The 18476-nt window shown below is 58.8% G+C and overlaps 1 protein-coding gene across 1 annotated transcript in view; it reads left to right on the top strand.

Annotated features, from left to right (window-relative positions):
* LOC140402885 (uncharacterized) overlaps positions 1-18476 on the top strand; it is a 106353-nt gene that overhangs the window by 27512 nt on the left and 60365 nt on the right. Inside the window, 1 exon segment of the mRNA XM_072490512.1 lies at positions 7-45. Coding sequence (XP_072346613.1) covers positions 7-45 — 39 coding nt within the window.

The raw sequence follows: 18476 nt of genomic DNA, 5'->3' as shown, positions 1-18476 counted from the left end.
CGACAGTTTATGGGCCGTACTACGAGTGGGAGCCTTTCACTGAAGGTGAGCGAATGGGACCTACCCGCCCTGTGGGCAGTGGGCAATCTGGAACTCGCTGCCCGAGCGGGGTGCTCGAAGGGGGGGGTGCCCTCACAACATTTCGGGAAGTATTTTAGACGTGCGCTTGGAACCGGGCAGCAGACAGGGGCCGAGGGCTGGGAATTGGGATTAGCATTGAGAGGTGGATGGTGGTCGGCGCGGACGGGGTCTTGTTGAGCTGTTTATCAAGACGACGATTGATAATGGGGACAGGCCGTGGTTTTAAATCCACCTCTCAGTCTGACAAATTAGAGTGAAATATACAGGGGTTTCTGTCACCATAGCCACTGACGGGGTCTGTTTGCAGAAGTTTCTTCCCCTCCGACAGTGAGGCACTCCCTCAGTACTGACCCTCACACAGTGCAGCACTCCCTCAGTACTGACTCTCTGACAGTGAGGCACTCCCTCAGTACTGACCCTCTGACAGTGAGGCACTCCCTCAGTACTGACCCTCTGACAGTGCGGCACTCCCTCAGTACTGACCCTCTGACAGTGCGGCACTCCCTCAGTACTGACCCTCTGACAGTGCAGCACTCCCTCAGCACTGACCCTCTGACAGTGCGGCACTCCCTCAGTACTGACCCTCTGACAGTGCGGCGCTCCCTCAGTACTGACCCTCTGACAGTGCGGCACTCCCTCGGTACTGACCCTCTGACAGTGCGGCACTCCCTCAGTACTGACTCACTGACAGTGCGGCACTCCCTCAGTACTGACCCTCTGACCAGTGCGGCGCTCCCTCAGTACTGACCCTCTGACAGTGCGGCACTCCCTCAGTACTGACCCTCTGACAGTGCGGCACTCCCTCAGTACTGACCCTCTGACAGTGCGGCACTCCCTCAGTACTGACCCTCTAACAGTGCGGCACTCCCTCAGTACTGACCCTCCGACAGTGCGGCGCTCCCTCAGTACTGACTCTCTGACAGTGCGGCACTCCCTCAGTACTGACCCTCCGACAGTGCGGCGCTCCCTCAGTACTGACTCTCTGACAGTGCGGCACTCCCCTCAGTACTGACCCTCTGAAAGTTCGGCGCTCCCTCAGTACTGACCCTCTGACAGTGCGGCACTCCCTCAGTACTGACCCTCTGACAGTGCTGCACTCCCTCAGTACTGACCCTCTGACAGTGCTGCACTCCCTCAGTACTGACCCTCTGACAGTGCGGCACTCCCTCAGTACTGACCCTCTGACAGTGCTGCACTCCCTCAGTACTGACCCTCTGACAGTGCGGCACTCCCTCAGTACTGACCCTCTGACAGTGCGGCACTCCCTCAGTACTGACCCTCTGACAGTGCGGCACTCCCTCAGTACTGACCCTCTGACAGTGCTGCACTCCCTCAGTACTGACCCTCTGACAGTGCGGCACTCCCTCAGTACTGACCCTCTGACAGTGCGGCGCTCCCTCAGTACTGACCCTCTGACAGTGCGGCACTCCCTCAGTACTGACCCTCTGACAGTGCGGCGCTCCCTCAGTACTGACCCTCTGACAGTGCGGCACTCCCTCAGTACTGACCCTCTGACAGTGCAGCACTCCCTCAGTACTGACCCTCCCACAGTGCGGCGCTCCCTCCACACTGACCCTCTGACAGTGCGGCGCTCCCTCAGTACTGACCCTCTGACAGTGCGGCGCTCCCTCAGTACTGACCCTCTGACAGTGCGGCACTCCCTCAGTACTGACCCTCTGACAGTGCGGCTCTCCCTCAGTACTGACCCTCTGACAGTGCGGCACTCCCTCAGTACTGACCCTCTGACAGTGCGGCACTCCCACAGTACTGACCCTCCCACAGTGCGGCGCTCCCTCAGTACTGACCCTCCGACAGTGCGGCACTCCCTCAGTACTGACCCTCCCACAGTGCAGCGCTCCCTCAGTACTGACCCTCTGACAGTGCGGAGCTCCCACAGTACTGACCCTCCGACAGTGCGGCACTCCCTCAGTACTGACCCTCTGACAGTGCGGCGCTCCCTCAGTACTGACCCTCCCACAGTGCGGCGCTCCCACAGTACTGACCCTCCCACAGTGCGGAGCTCCCTCAGTACTGACCCTCCCACAGTGCGGCACTCCCTCAGTACTGACCCTCCAACAGTGCGGCACTCCCTCAGTACTGACCCTCCCACAGTGCGGCACTCCCTCAGTACTGACCCTCTGACAGTGCGGCGCTCCCTCAGTACTGACCCTCTGACAGTGCGGCACTCCCTCAGTACTGACCCTCCCACAGTGCAGCACTCCCTCAGTACTGACCCTCTGACAGTGCGGCACTCCCTCAGTACTGACCCTCTGACAGTGCGGCACTCCCTCAGTACTGACCCTCTGACAGTGCGGAGTCCCTCAGCGTGAGGCTCGATTAGGTGCTGAAGGCCCTGGGGCGAGCGGTTGACCTCAGGACCTTGGGGCGGCGAGGGCCTGACCGGGGGGGTGGGTGGGGTGGGGGGGCAGCTGATGCGAGAGTTTAAGGCGTGGATTTGGTCTAATCTCTGTGTGTGTGAAAACAATCACACAGTCATGGATCAGGAGCGAGCCCTAATCCTTTTATTAAGGCCTCTCTGCTTGGGGCTGTGAGCAGCCCGCAGATCATGGAGATTACTCCCGGCCTACTGATCCCTCTCGGAGACACTGTTATCCTGACCATCGCCCCGTGCGGATGCAGGGAGGGGCCAACAGACGGGGGGGGCGTCTGAGACACGTCCTGGGGGATTTACAGGCCCCCGTGACGGGCCGGGGGGACCTTTGAACTCCGCCCCCTTGCTCTGTGGAATGATCCAGGGTCACGCGAGGCCACTAGCTCCCTCGACGGCGTACAGGCCGCCCCTTGCCACAGTATTCCTGTTGCCCCCCCCCCCGGACCGACGCTGCCTATTATTTTCCACGCCCGCGTATTTTTAATGGGGTTCCCGCTGTCGAACCGGCCTCGCCCCGTTGTCGAGCCTCACTGTCGGATAGTCAGGCCGAGCGCTCAGCGGTCAGTACACGGAGGGGACTGTGTCGCCCCAGCGCGCCTCACTACGTCCGGCACATCACCCAACCCGTTTGACGGATCGAGTCGTGTCATCACCGCCATCCCCATGGGAAACCAGGCAGCCGATTTACGCACAGAAAGATCCCAGATTCTCTGTTTCTTTCAGTGATGTTGGGAGGGACCCACTGACAGTGCGGCGCTCCCTCAGTACTGACCCTCCCAGAGTGCGGCACTCCCTCAGTACTGACCCTCCCACAGTGCGGCACTCCCCCAGTACTGACCCTCTGACAGTGCGGCGCTCCCTCAGTACTGACCCTCTGACAGTGCGGCACTCCCTCAGTACTGACCCTCCCACAGTGCAGCACTCCCTCAGTACTGACCCTCTGACAGTGCGGCACTCCCTCAGTACTGACCCTCTGACAGTGCGGCACTCCCTCAGTACTGACCCTCTGACAGTGCGGAGTCCCTCAGCGTGAGGCTCGATTAGGTGCTGAAGGCCCTGGGGCGAGCGGTTGACCTCAGGACCTTGGGGCGGCGAGGGCCTGACCGGGGGGGTGGGTGGGGTGGGGGGGCAGCTGATGCGAGAGTTTAAGGCGTGGATTTGGTCTAATCTCTGTGTGTGTGAAAACAATCACACAGTCATGGATCAGGAGCGAGCCCTAATCCTTTTATTAAGGCCTCTCTGCTTGGGGCTGTGAGCAGCCCGCAGATCATGGAGATTACTCCCGGCCTACTGATCCCTCTCGGAGACACTGTTATCCTGACCATCGCCCCGTGCGGATGCAGGGAGGGGCCAACAGACGGGGGGGCGTCTGAGACACGTCCTGGGGATTTACAGGCCCCCGTGACGGGCCGGGGGGACCTTTGAACTCCGCCCCTTGCTCTGTGGAATGATCCAGGGTCACGCGAGGCCACTAGCTCCCTCGACGGCGTACAGGCCGCCCCTTGCCACAGTATTCCTGTTGCCCCCCCCCCGGACCGACGCTGCCTATTATTTTCCACGCCCGCGTATTTTTAATGGGGTTCCCGCTGTCGAACCGGCCTCGCCCCGTTGTCGAGCCTCACTGTCGGATAGTCAGGCCGAGCGCTCAGCGGTCAGTACACGGAGGGGACTGTGTCGCCCCAGCGCGCCTCACTACGTCCGGCACATCACCCAACCCGTTTGACGGATCGAGTCGTGTCATCACCGCCATCCCCATGGGAAACCAGGCAGCCGATTTACGCACAGAAAGATCCCAGATTCTCTGTTTCTTTCAGTGATGTTGGGAGGGACCCACTGACAGTGCGGCGCTCCCTCAGTACTGACCCTCCCAGAGTGCGGCACTCCCTCAGTACTGACCCTCCCACAGTGCGGCACTCCCCCAGTACTGACCCTCCCACAGTGCGGCACTCCCTCAGTACTGACCCTCTGACAGTGCGGCACTCCCTCAGTACTGACCCTCTGACAGTGCGGCGCTCCTTCAGTACTGACCCTCTGACAGTGCGGCACTCCCTCAGTACTGACCCTCTGACAGTGCGGCACTCCCTCAGTACTGACCCTCTGACAGTGCGGCGCTCCCTCAGTACTGACCCTCTGACAGTGCGGCACTCCCTCAGCACTGACCCTCTGACAGTGCGGCACTCCCTCAGTACTGACCCTCTGACAGTGCGGCGCTCCCTCAGTACTGACCCTCTGACAGTGCGGCACTCCCTCAGCACTGACCCTCTGACAGTGTGGCGCTCCCTCAGTACTGACCCTCTGACAGTGCGGCGCTCCCCCAGTACTGACCCTCCCACAGTGCGGCACTCCCTCAGTACTGACCCTCTGACAGTGCGGCGCTCCCTCAGTACTGACCCTCCGACAGTGCGGCACTCCCTCAGTACTGACCCTCTGACAGTGCGGTGCTCCCTCAGTACTGACCCTCCCACAGTGCGGCACTCCCTCAGTACTGACCCTCTGACAGTGCGGCACTCCCTCAGTACTGACCCTCCGACAGTGCGGCACTCCCTCAGTACTGACCCTCTGACAGTGCGGTGCTCCCTCAGTACTGACCCTCCGACAGTGCGGCGCTCCCTCAGTACTGACCCTCTGACAGTGCGGCGCTCCCTCAGTACTGACCCTCTGACAGTGCAGCACTCTCTCAGTACTGACCCTCCCACAGTGCGGCACTCCCTCAGTACTGACCCTCTGATAGTGCGGCGCTCCCTCAGTACTGACCCTCTGACAGTGCGGCGCTCCCTCAGTACTGACCCTCTGACAGTGCGGCACTCCCTCAGTACTGACCCTCTGACAGTGCGGCACTCCCTCAGTACTGACCCTCTGACAGTGCGGCACTCCCTCAGTACTGACCCTCTGACAGTGCAGCACTCCCTCAGTACTGACCCTCTGATAGTGCAGCACTCCCTCAGTACTGACCCACTGACAGTGCAGCACTCCCTCAGTACTGACCCTCTGACAGTGCGGCGCTCCCTCAGTACTGACCCTCTGAGAGTGCAGCACTCCCTCAGTACTGACCCTCTGATAGTGCAGCACTCCCTCAGTACTGACCCTCTGACAGTGCGGCACTCCCTCAGTACTGACCCTCTGATAGTGCAGCACTCCCTCAGTACTGACCCTCTGACAGTGCGGCACTCCCTCAGTACTGACCCTCTGACAGTGCGGAGCTCCCTCAGTACTGACCCTCTGACAGTGCGGCACTCACTCAGTACTGACCCTCTGACAGTGCAGCGCTCCCTCAGTACTGACCCTCTGACAGTGCAGTGCTCCCTCAGTACTGACCCTCCGACAGTGCGGCGCTCCCTCAGTACTGACCCTCTGACAGTGCGGTGCTCCCTCAGTAATGACCCTCCGACAGTGCGGCGCTCCCTCAGTACTGACCCTCTGACAGTGCGGTGCTCCCTCAGTAATGACCCTCCGACAGTGCGGCGCTCCCTCAGTACTGACCCTCTGACAGTGCAGCACTCTCTCAGTACTGACCCTCCCACAGTGCGGCACTCCCTCAGTACTGACCCTCCCACAGTGCGGCACTCCCTCAGTACTGACCCTCCCACAGTGCGGCACTCCCTCAGTACTGACCCTCTGACAGTGCGGCGCTCCCTCAGTACTGACCCTCTGACAGTGCAGCACTCTCTCAGTACTGACCCTCCCACAGTGCGGCACTCCCTCAGTACTGACCCTCCCACAGTGCGGCACTCCCTCAGTACTGACCCTCTGACAGTGCGGCACTCCCTCAGTACTGACCCTCTGACAGTGCGGCGCTCCCTCAGTACTGACCCTCTGACAGTGCGGCACTCCCTCAGCACTGACCCTCTGACAGTGCGGCACTCCCTCAGTACTGACCCTCTGACAGTGCGGCGCTCCCTCAGTACTGACCCTCTGACAGTGCGGCGCTCCCTCGGTACTGACCCTCTGACAGTGCGGCACTCCCTCAGCACTGACCCTCTGACAGTGTGGCGCTCCCTCAGTACTGACCCTCTGACAGTGCGGCGCTCCCCCAGTACTGACCCTCCCACAGTGCGGCACTCCCTCAGTACTGACCCTCTGACAGTGCGGCGCTCCCTCAGTACTGACCCTCCGACAGTGCGGCACTCCCTCAGTACTGACCCTCTGACAGTGCGGTGCTCCCTCAGTACTGACCCTCCCACAGTGCGGCACTCCCTCAGTACTGACCCTCTGACAGTGCGGCACTCCCTCAGTACTGACCCTCCGACAGTGCGGCACTCCCTCAGTACTGACCCTCTGACAGTGCGGTGCTCCCTCAGTACTGACCCTCCGACAGTGAGGCGCTCCCTCAGTACTGACCCTCTGACAGTGCGGCGCTCCCTCAGTACTGACCCTCTGACAGTGCAGCACTCTCTCAGTACTGACCCTCCCACAGTGCGGCACTCCCTCAGTACTGACCCTCTGATAGTGCGGCGCTCCCTCAGTACTGACCCTCTGACAGTGCGGCGCTCCCTCAGTACTGACCCTCTGACAGTGCGGCACTCCCTCAGTACTGACCCTCTGACAGTGCGGCACTCCCTCAGTACTGACCCTCTGACAGTGCGGCACTCCCTCAGTACTGACCCTCTGACAGTGCAGCACTCCCTCAGTACTGACCCTCTGATAGTGCAGCACTCCCTCAGTACTGACCCACTGACAGTGCAGCACTCCCTCAGTGCTGACCCTCTGACAGTGCGGCGCTCCCTCAGTACTGACCCTCTGAGAGTGCAGCACTCCCTCAGTACTGACCCTCTGACAGTGCGGAGCTCCCTCAGTACTGACCCTCTGACAGTGCGGCACTCACTCAGTACTGACCCTCTGACAGTGCAGCGCTCCCTCAGTACTGACCCTCTGACAGTGCAGTGCTCCCTCAGTACTGACCCTCCGACAGTGCGGCGCTCCCTCAGTACTGACCCTCTGACAGTGCGGTGCTCCCTCAGTAATGACCCTCCGACAGTGCGGCGCTCCCTCAGTACTGACCCTCTGACAGTGCAGCACTCTCTCAGTACTGACCCTCCCACAGTGCGGCACTCCCTCAGTACTGACCCTCCCACAGTGCGGCACTCCCTCAGTACTGACCCTCCCACAGTGCGGCACTCCCTCAGTACTGACCCTCTGACAGTGCGGCGCTCCCTCAGTACTGACCCTCTGACAGTGTGGCACTCCCTCAGTACTGACCCGCCCACGGGAGGGGAGGGGCCCCAGTGAGCAGCAGCCCCTCCAGCGCATGTGGAGCAGAAAGGGTTTCAGTCCAGCTGTGTGGTTTTAGATGAATAATGTGTTCTTTGACTGAGCCGAGGTTGTTAAGCTCTGTGAATGGCACAGTGACCCGGGGCCCGGCAGGGAGAGGCTGTGTTATTTTTCCTCAGACAGACTGACGATTGATTGCTGATTAATGTTTCCCTCCGAGCGGGCTGGGGGCACTGTCGGAGTTTGCAGCAACCCCTCTGTTTCCAGTGAATCTGTGCCAGCCATTCCCACCCCACGCCTAGCGGTTGTGGGTGTCTGACCACTGCCCGTTCGCCCCACCCAGACGGGATTGGAGGGGGGGGGACTCCGGACCGCGTAACTGAGGGTGGGTGGTGATCTTCAACCCTCCGCAAACACCGGGGATCGTTGTGGATAGAGGTCCCCGTGTGTGAGGGACGGTGTGGATAGAGGTCCCCGTGTGTGAGGGACGTTGTGGATAGAGGTCTCCGTGTGTGAGGGACGTTGGGGATAGAGGTCCCCGTGTGTGAGGGACGTTGTGGATAGAGGTCCCCGTGTGTGAGGGACGTTGGGGATAGAGGTCCCCGTGTGTGAGGGACGTTGTGGATAGAGGTCCCCGTGTGTGAGGGACGTTGTGGATAGAGGTCCCCGTGTGTGAGGGACGTTGTGGATAGAGGTCTCCGTGTGTGAGGGACGTTGTGGATAGAGGTCTCCGTGTGTGAGGGACGTTGTGGATAGAGGTCCCCGTGTGTGAGGCACGTTGTGGATAGAGGTTCCCGTGTGTGAGGGACGTTGTGGATAGAGGTCCCCGTGTGTGAGGCACGTTGTGGATAGAGGTTCCCGTGTGTGAGGGACGTTGTGGATAGAGGTTCCCGTGTGTGAGGGACGTTGGGGATAGAGGTCTCCGTGTGTGAGGGACGTTGGGGATAGAGGTCTCCGTGTGTGAGGGACGTTGTGGATAGAGGTCCCCGTGTGTGAGGGACGTTGTGGATAGAGGTCCCCGTGTGTGAGGGACGTTGGGGATAGAGGTCCCCGTGTGTGAGGGACGTTGTGGATAGAGGTCTCCGTGTGTGAGGGACGTTGGGGATAGAGGTCTCCGTGTGTGAGGGACGTTGTGGATAGAGGTCTCCGTGTGTGAGGGACGTTGGGGATAGAGGTTCCCGTGTGTGAGGGACGTTGGGGATAGAGGTCTCCGTGTGTGAGGGACGTTGGGGATAGAGGTCTCCGTGTGTGAGGGACGTTGTGGATAGAGGTCTCCGTGTGTGAGGGACGTTGTGGATAGAGGTCTCCGTGTGTGAGGGACGTTGTGGATAGAGGTCTCCGTGTGTGAGGGACGTTGTGGATAGAGGTCTCCGTGTGTGAGGGATGTTGTGGATAGAGGTCCCCGTGTGTGAGGGACGTTGTGGATAGAGGTCCCCGTGTGTGAGGGACGTTGGGGATAGAGGTCTCCGTGTGTGAGGGACGTTGTGGATAGAGGTTCCCGTGTGTGAGGGACGTTGTGGATAGAGGTCCCCGTGTGTGAGGGACGTTGGGGATAGAGGTCTCCGTGTGTGAGGGACGTTGTGGATAGAGGTCTCCGTGTGTGAGGGACGTTGTGGATAGAGGTCTCCGTGTGTGAGGGACGTTGGGGATAGAGGTCTCCGTGTGTGAGGCACGTTGTGGATAGAGGTTCCCGTGTGTGAGGGACGTTGTGGATAGAGGTCTCCGTGTGTGAGGGACGTTGTGGATAGAGGTCTCCGTGTGTGAGGGACGTTGGGGATAGAGGTCTCCGTGTGTGAGGGACGTTGTGGATAGAGGTCTCCGTGTGTGAGGCACGTTGTGGATAGAGGTTCCCGTGTGTGAGGGACATTGTGGATAGAGGTCTCCGTGTGTGGGGACGTTGTGGATAGAGGTCTCCGTGTGTGAGGGACGTTGGGGATAGAGGTCCCCGTGTGTGAGGGACGTTGGGGATAGAGGTCTCCGTGTGTGAGGGACGTTGGGGATAGAGGTCTCCGTGTGTGAGGGACGTTGTGGATAGAGGTCTCCGTGTGTGAGGGACGTTGTGGATAGAGGTCTCCGTGTGTGAGGGACGTTGTGGATAGAGGTCTCCGTGTGTGAGGGACGTTGGGGATAGAGGTCTCCGTGTGTGAGGGACGTTGGGGATAGAGGTTCCCGTGTGTGAGGGACGTTGTGGATAGAGGTCCCCGTGTGTGAGGGACGTTGTGGATAGAGGTCCCCGTGTGTGAGGGACGTTGTGGATAGAGGTCTCCGTGTGTGAGGGACGTTGTGGATAGAGGTCTCCGTGTGTGAGGGACGTTGTGGATAGAGGTCCCAATCTGTGAGGGAGAGAGAGAGGGAGTGTGGTGAGGGAGAGAGAGAGGGAGTGTGGTGAGGGAGAGAGAGAGGGAGTGTGGTGCGGGGGAGAGAGAGGGAGTGTGGTGCGGGGGAGAGAGAGGGAGGTCCCTCAATCCCTCCGCAATCTCGCTCAATCCCTCCGCAATCTCCCTCCCTCAATCTCTACGCAATCTCCCTCCCTCAATCCCTTTGCAATCTCCCTCCCTCAATCCCTCCAAAATCTCCCTCAATCCCTCCGTAACCTCCCTCCCTCAATCCCTCCACAATCTCCCTCAATCCCTCCGCAATCACCCTCAATCCCTCCGTAATCTCCCTCCCTCAATCCCTCCGCAATCTCCCTCAATCCCTCCGTAATCACCCTCAATCCCTCCGTAATCACCCTCAATCCCTCCGTAATCACCCTCAATCCCTCCGTGATCTCCCTCCCTCAATCCCTCCGTAATCTCAATCCCTCCGCAATCTCCCTCCCTCAATCCCTCCACAATCTCCCTCCCTCAATCCCTCCAAAATCTCCCTCAATCCCTCCGTAATCTCCCTCCCTCAATCCCTCCGCAATCTCCCTCCCTCAATCCCTCCAAAATCTCCCTCCCTCAATCCCTCCGCAATCTCCCTCCCTCAATCCCTCCGTAATCTCCCTCAATCCCTCCACAATCTCCCTCAATCCCTCCGCAATCACCCTCAATCCCTCCGTAATCTCCCTCCCTCAATCCCTCCGCAATCTCCCTCAATCCCCCCGTAATCACCCTCAATCCCTCCGTAATCTCCCTCCCTCAGTCCCTCCGTAATCTCCCTCCCTCAATCCCTCCGCAATCTCCCTCCCTCAATCCCTCCGTAATCTCCCTCCCTCAATCCCTCCGTAATCTCCCTCCCTCAATCCCTCCGTAATCTCCCTCCCTCAATCCCTCCGTAATCTCCCTCCCTCAATCCCTCCGTAATCTCCCTCCCTCAATCCCTCCGTAATCTCCCTCCCTCAATCCCTCCGTAATCTCCCTCCCTCAATCCCTCCGTAATCTCCCTCCCTCAATCCCTCCGTAATCTCCCTCCCTCAATCCCTCCGTAATCTCCCTCCCTCAATCCCTCCGTAATCTCCCTCCCTCAATCCCTCCGTAATCTCCCTCCCTCAATCCCTCCGCAATCTCCCTCAATCCCTCCGCAATCTCCCTCCCTCAATCCCCTCTGCAATCTTCTTCAATCCCTCCGCAATCTCCCTCAATCCCTCCGCAATCTCCCTCCCTCAATCCCTCCGCAATCTCCCTCAATCCCTCCACAATCTCCCTCAATCCCTCTACAATCTCCCTCAATCCCTCTGCAATCTCCCTCCCTCAATCCCTCCGCAATCTCCCTCAATCCCTCCACAATCTCCCTCAATCCCTCCGTAATCTCCCTCCCTCAATCCCTCCGTAATCTCCCTCCCTCAATCCCTCCGTAATCTCCATCAATTCCTCCGCAATCTCACTCAATCCCTCCGTAATCTCCCTCAATCCCTCCGTAATCTCCCTCAATCCCTCCGCAATCTCCCTCACTCAATCCCTCCATAATCTCCCTCCCTCAATCCCTCCGTAATCTCAATCCCTCCGTAATCTCCCTCAATCCCGCGGCAATCTCCCTCAATCCCTCCGTAATCTCCCTCTATCCCTCCATAATCTCCCTCAATCCCTCCGTAATCTCCCTCAATCCCTCCGTAATCTCCCTCAATCCCTCCGTAATCTCCCTCAATCCCTCCGTAATCTCCCTCAATCCCTCCGCAATCTCCCTCAATCCCTCGGTAATCTCCCTCAATCCCTCCGTAATCTCCCTCCCTCAATCCCTCCGTAATCTCCCTCGATCCCGCCATAATCTTCCTCAATCCCTCCGCAATCTCCCTACCTCAATCCCTCTATCTCCCCCCTCAAACCCTCTGTAATCTCCCTCAATCCCTCCGTAATCTCCCTCAATCCCTCCATAATCTCCCTCAACCCTCCGCAATCTCTTGCCCTCAATCCCCTCCGCAATCTCCCTCCCTCAAACCTTCCATAATCACCCTCCCTCAATCCCTCCGTAATCTCCCTACCTCAATCCCCTCCTCAATCTCCCTCCCTCAATCCCTCCATAATCACCCTCAATCCCTCTGCAACCCCCCGCCCTCAATCCCCTCCGTAATCTCCCTCCCTCAATCCCTCCGTAATCTCCCTCCATCAATCCCTCCGTAATCTCCCTCCCTCAATCCCTCCGTAATCTCCCTCAAACTCTCCGTAATCTCCCTCAATCCCTCCGTAATCTCCCTCAATCCCTCGGTAATCTCCCTCAATCCCTCCGCAATCTCCCTCAATCCCTCCGCAATCTCCCTCAATCCCTCCGCAATCTCCCTCAATCCCTCCGCAATCTCCCTCAATCCCTCCGCAATCTCCCTCAATCCCTCCGCAATCTCCCTCAATCCCTCCGTAATCACCCCCAATCCCTCCGTAATCACCCTCAATCCCTCTGTAATCACCCTCAAACCCTCCGTAATCTCCCTCCCTCAATCCCTCCGTAATCTCCCTCCCTCAGTCCCTCCGTAATCTCCCTCTCTCAATCCCTCCGCAATCTCCCTCCCTCAATCCCTCCGTAATCTCCCTCCCTCAATCCCTCCGCAATCTCCCTCCCTCAATCCCTCCGTAATCTCCCTCAATCACTCCGCAATCTCCCTCCCTCAATCCCTCCGTAATCTCCCTCCCTCAATCCCATCGTAATCTCCCTCAATCCCTCCGAAATCTCCCTCAATCCCTCCGCAATCTCCCTCCCTCAATCCCTCCGTAACGTCCCTCAATCCCTCCGTAATCTCCCTCCCTCAATCCCTCCGTAATCTCCCTCAATCCCTCCGTAATCTCCCTCCCTCAATCCCTTCGTAATCTCCCTCCCTCAATCCCTCTGTAATCTCCCTCAATCCCTCCATAATCTCCCTCAATCCCTCTGTAATCTCCCTCCCTCAATCCCCTCCGCAATCTCCCTCAATCCCTCCATAATCTCCCTCAATCCCTCCGTAATCTCCCTCCCTCAATCCCTTCGTAATCTCCCTCCCTCAATCTCTCCGTAATCTCCCTCCCTCAATCCCTTTGTAATCTCCCTCCCTCAATCCCTCCGTAATCTCCCTCCCTTAATCCCTTCGTAATCTCCCTCCTTCAATCCCTCTGTAATCTCCCTCAATCCCTCCATAATCTCCCTCAATCCCTCTGTAATCTCCCTCCCTCAATCCCCTCCGCAATCTCCCTCAATCCCTCCATAATCTCCCTCAATCCCTCCGTAATCTCCCTCCCTCAATCCCTCCGCAATCTCCCTCCCTCAATCCCTCCACAATCTCCCTCCCTCAATCCCTCCGTAATCTCCCTCCCTCAATCCCTCTGTAATCTCCCTCAATCCCTCCATAATCTCCCTCAATCCCTCTGTAATCTCCCTCCCTCAATCCCCTCCGCAATCTCCCTCAATCCCTCCATAATCTCCCTCAATCCCTCCGTAATCTCCCTCCCTCAGTCCCTTCGTAATCTCCCTCCCTCAATCCCTCCATAATCTCCCGCAATCCCTTCGTAATCTCCCTCCCTCAAACCCTCCGTAATCTCCCCCCTCAATCCCTCTGTAATCTCCCCCCTCAATCCCTCTGTAATCTCCCCCCTCAATCCCTCCGTAATCTCCCTCAATCCCTCCATAATCTCCCTCAATCCCTCCGTAATCTCCCTCCCTCAATCCCTCCGTAATCTCCCTCCCTCAATCCCTCCATAATCTCCCTCAATCCCTCTGTAATCTCCCTCCCTCAATCCCCTCCGCAATCTCCCTCAATTCCTCCATAATCTCCCTCAATCCCTCCGTAATCTCCCTCCCTCAATCCCTTCGTAATCTCCCTCCCTCAATCCCTCCATAATCTCCCTCAATCCCTCTGTAATCTCCCTCCCTCAATCCCCTCCGCAATCTCCCTCAATCCCTCCATAATCTCCCTCAATCCCTCCGTAATCTCCCTCCCTCAATCCCTTCGTAATCTCCCTCCCTCAATCCCTCCGTAATCTCCCTCAATCCCTTCATAATCTCCCTCCCTCAATCCCTCCATAATCTCCCTCAATCCCTCCGCAATCTCCCTCCCTCAATACCTCCGCAATCTCCCTCAATCCCTCCGTAATCTCCCTCCCTCAATCCCTTCGTAATCTCCCTCCCTCAATCCCTCCATAATCTCCCTCAATCCCTCCGCAATCTCCCTCCCTCAATACCTCCGTAATCACCCGCAATCCCTCCGCAATCTCCCTCCCTCAAACCCTCCGTAATCTCCCCCCTCAATCCCTCTGTAATCTCCCCCCTCAATCCCTCCGTAATCTCCCTCAATCCCTCCATAATCTCCCTCAATCCCTCCGTAATCTCCCTCCCTCAATCCCTCCGTAATCTCCCTCAATCCCTCCATAACCTCCCTCAATCCCTCCATAATCTCCCTCAATCCCCTCCGCAATTTCCCGCCCTCAATCCCTCTGCAATCTCCCTCCCTCAATCCCTCTGTAATCTCCCCCGTCAATCCCTCTGTAATCTCCCTCAATCCCTCCATAATCTCCCTCAATCCCTCCGTAATCTCCCTCCCTCAATCCCTTCGTAATCTCCCTCCCTCAATCGCTCTGTAATCTCCCTCAATCCCCTCCGCGATCTCCCTCCCTCAATCCCTTCCGCAATCTCGCTCCCTCAGTCCCTCCCAAATCTCCCTCCCTCAATCCCCTCGGTAATTTCCATTTCTCCCTCAGTAATCTCCCCTCCCTCATCCACACCGTAATCTCCCTCCCTCAATCCCCTCAGTAAACACTGACAGACACGCAGGCAGAGAGAGAGACACGCAGGCAGAGAGAGAGACACGCAGGCAGAGAGAGAGACACGCAGGCAGAGAGAGAGACACGCAGGCAGAGAGAGAGAGACACGCAGGCAGAGAGAGAGACACGCAGGCAGAGAGAGAGAGACACACAGGCAGAGAGAGAGACACGCAGGCAGAGAGAGAGACACGCAGGCAGAGAGAGAGACACGCAGGCAGAGAGAGAGACACGCAGGCAGAGAGAGAGATACGCAGGCAGAGAGAGAGACACGCAGGCAGAGAGAGAGAGACACGCAGGCAGAGAGAGAGACACGCAGGCAGAGAGAGACACGCAGACAGAGAGACACGCAGGCAGAGAGACACGCAGGCAGAGAGAGAGACACGCAGGCAGAGAGAGAGACACGCAGGCAGAGAGACACGCAGGCACAGAGAGACACGCAGGCAGAGAGAGAGACACGCAGGCAGAGAGAGAGACACGCAGGCAGAGAGAGAGACACGCAGGCAGAGAGAGAGACACGCAGGCAGAGAGAGAGACACGCAGGCAGAGAGAGAGACACGCAGGCAGAGAGAGAGACACGCAGGCAGAGAGAGAGACACGCAGGCAGAGAGAGAGACACGCAGGCAGAGAGAGAGAGACACGCAGGCAGAGAGAGAGACACGCAGGCAGAGAGAGAGACACGCAGGCAGAGAGAGAGACACGCAGGCAGAGAGAGAGACACGCAGGCAGAGAGAGAGACACGCAGGCAGAGAGAGAGACACGCAGGCAGAGAGAGAGACACGCAGGCAGAGAGAGAGACACGCAGGCAGAGAGAGAGACACGCAGGCAGAGAGAGACACGCAGGCAGAGAGAGAGACACGCAGGCAGAGAGAGAGACACGCAGGCAGAGAGAGAGAGACACAGGCAGAGAGAGAGACACGCAGGCAGAGAGAGAGACACGCAGGCAGAGAGAGAGACACGCAGGCAGAGAGAGAGACACGCAGGCAGAGAGAGAGAGATACGCAGGCAGAGAGAGAGACACGCAGGCAGAGAGAGAGACACGCAGGCAGAGAGAGAGACACGCAGGCAGAGAGAGAGACACGCAGGCAGAGAGAGAGACACGCAGGCAGAGAGAGAGACACGCAGGCAGAGAGAGAGACACGCAGGCAGAGAGACACGCAGGCAGAGAGAGAGACACGCAGGCAGAGAGAGAGACACGCAGGCAGAGAGAGAGACACGCAGGCAGAGAGAGAGACAGATACGCAGGCAGAGAGACACGCAGGCAGAGAGAGAGACACGCAGGCAGAGAGAGAGAGACACGCAGGCAGAGAGAGAGACACGCAGGCAGAGAGAGAGACAGATACGCAGGCAGAGAGACACGCAGGCAGAGAGAGAGACACGCAGGCAGAGAGAGAGACACGCAGGCAGAGAGAGAGACACGCAGGCAGAGAGAGAGACACGCAGGCAGAGAGAGAGACACGCAGGCAGAGAGACACGCAGGCAGAGAGAGAGACACGCAGGCAGAGAGAGAGACACGCAGGCAGAGAGAGAGACACGCAGGCAGAGAGAGAGACAGATACGCAGGCAGAGAGACACGCAGGCAGAGAGAGAGACACGCAGGCAGAGAGAGAGAGACACGCAGGCAGAGAGAGAGACACGCAGGCAGAGAGAGAGACAGATACGCAGGCAGAGAGACACGCAGGCAGAGAGAGAGACACGCAGGCAGAGAGAGAGACACACGCAGGCAGAGAGAGAGACACGCAGGCAGAGAGAGAGACACGCAGGCAGAGAGAGAGACACGCAGGCAGAGAGCGAGACACGCAGGCAGAGAGCGAGACACGCAGGCAGAGAGCGAGACACGCAGGCAGAGAGAGAGACACGCAGGCAGAGAGCGAGACACGCAGGCAGAGAGCGAGACACGCAGGCAGAGAGCGAGACACGCAGGCAGAGAGAGAGACACGCAGGCAGAGAGAGAGACACGCAGGCAGAGAGAGAGACACGCAGGCAGAGAGAGAGACACGCAGGCAGAGAGAGAGACACGCAGGCAGAGAGAGAGAGAGACACGCAGGCAGAGAGAGAGAGAGACACGCAGGCAGAGAGAGAGAGAGACACGCAGGCAGAGAGAGAGACACGCAGGCAGAGAGAGAGACACGCAGGCAGAGAGCGAGACACGCAGGCAGAGAGCGAGACACGCAGGCAGAGAGCGAGACACGCAGGCAGAGAGCGAGACACGCAGGCAGAGAGAGAGACACGCAGGCAGAGAGAGAGACACGCAGGCAGAGAGAGAGACACGCAGGCAGAGAGCGAGACACGCAGGCAGAGAGAGAGACACGCAGGCAGAGAGAGAGACACGCAGGCAGAGAGACACGCAGGCAGAGAGAGAGACACGCAGGCAGAGAGAGAGACACGCAGGCAGAGAGAGAGACACGCAGGCAGAGAGCGAGACACGCAGGCAGAGAGCGAGACACGCAGGCAGAGAGCGAGACACGCAGGCAGAGAGCGAGACACGCAGGCAGAGAGAGAGACACGCAGGCAGAGAGAGAGACACGCAGGCAGAGAGAGAGACACGCAGGCAGAGAGAGAGACACGCAGGCAGAGAGAGAGACACGCAGGCAGAGAGAGAGAGAGACACGCAGGCAGAGAGAGAGAGAGACACGCAGGCAGAGAGAGAGAGAGACACGCAGGCAGAGAGAGAGACACGCAGGCAGAGAGAGAGACACGCAGGCAGAGAGAGAGACACGCAGGCAGAGAGAGAGACACGCAGGCAGAGAGAGAGACACACGCAGGCAGAGAGACACGCAGGCAGAGAGAGAGACACGCAGGCAGAGAGAGAGACACGCAGGCAGAGAGAGAGACACGCAGGCAGAGAGAGAGACACGCAGGCTGAGAGAGAGACACGCAGGCAGAGAGAGAGACACGCAGAGAGAGAGAGACACGCAGGCAGAGAGAGAGAGACACGCAGGCAGAGAGAGAGACAAGCAGGCAGAGAGAGAGACATACGCAGGCAGAGAGACACGCAGGCAGAGAGAGAGACACGCAGGCAGAGAGAGAGACACGCAGGCAGAGAGAGAGACACGCAGGCAGAGAGAGAGACACGCAGGCAGAGAGAGAGACACGCAGGCAGAGAGAGAGACACGCAGGCAGAGAGAGAGACACGCAGGCAGAGAGAGAGACACGCAGGCAGAGAGAGAGACACGCAGGCAGAGAGAGAGACACGCAGGCAGAGAGAGAGACACGCAGGCAGAGAGAGACACGCAGGCAGAGAGAGAGAGACACACAGGCAGAGAGAGAGACACGCAGGCAGAGAGAGAGACACGCAGGCAGAGAGAGAGACACGCAGGCAGAGAGAGAGACACGCAGGCAGAGAGAGAGACACGCAGGCAGAGAGAGAGACACACGCAGGCAGAGAGAGAGACACGCAGGCAGAGAGAGAGACACGCAGGCAGAGAGAGAGACACGCAGGCAGAGAGAGAGACACGCAGGCAGAGAGAGAGACACGCAGGCAGAGAGAGAGACACGCAGGCAGAGAGAGAGACACGCAGGCAGAGAGAGAGACACGCAGGCAGAGAGAGAGACACGCAGGCAGAAGAGAGAGACAACGCAGGCAGAGAGAGAGACCACGCAGGCAGAGAGAGAGCAGGCAGAGAGAGAGAGACACACAGGCAGAGAGAGAGACA

The sequence above is a fragment of the Scyliorhinus torazame genome, chromosome 26 (genome assembly GCF_047496885.1).
Source record: "Scyliorhinus torazame isolate Kashiwa2021f chromosome 26, sScyTor2.1, whole genome shotgun sequence".
Taxonomy (NCBI): Eukaryota; Metazoa; Chordata; class Chondrichthyes; order Carcharhiniformes; family Scyliorhinidae; genus Scyliorhinus; species Scyliorhinus torazame.
This window is presented reverse-complemented; position numbering and strand designations above follow the sequence as displayed.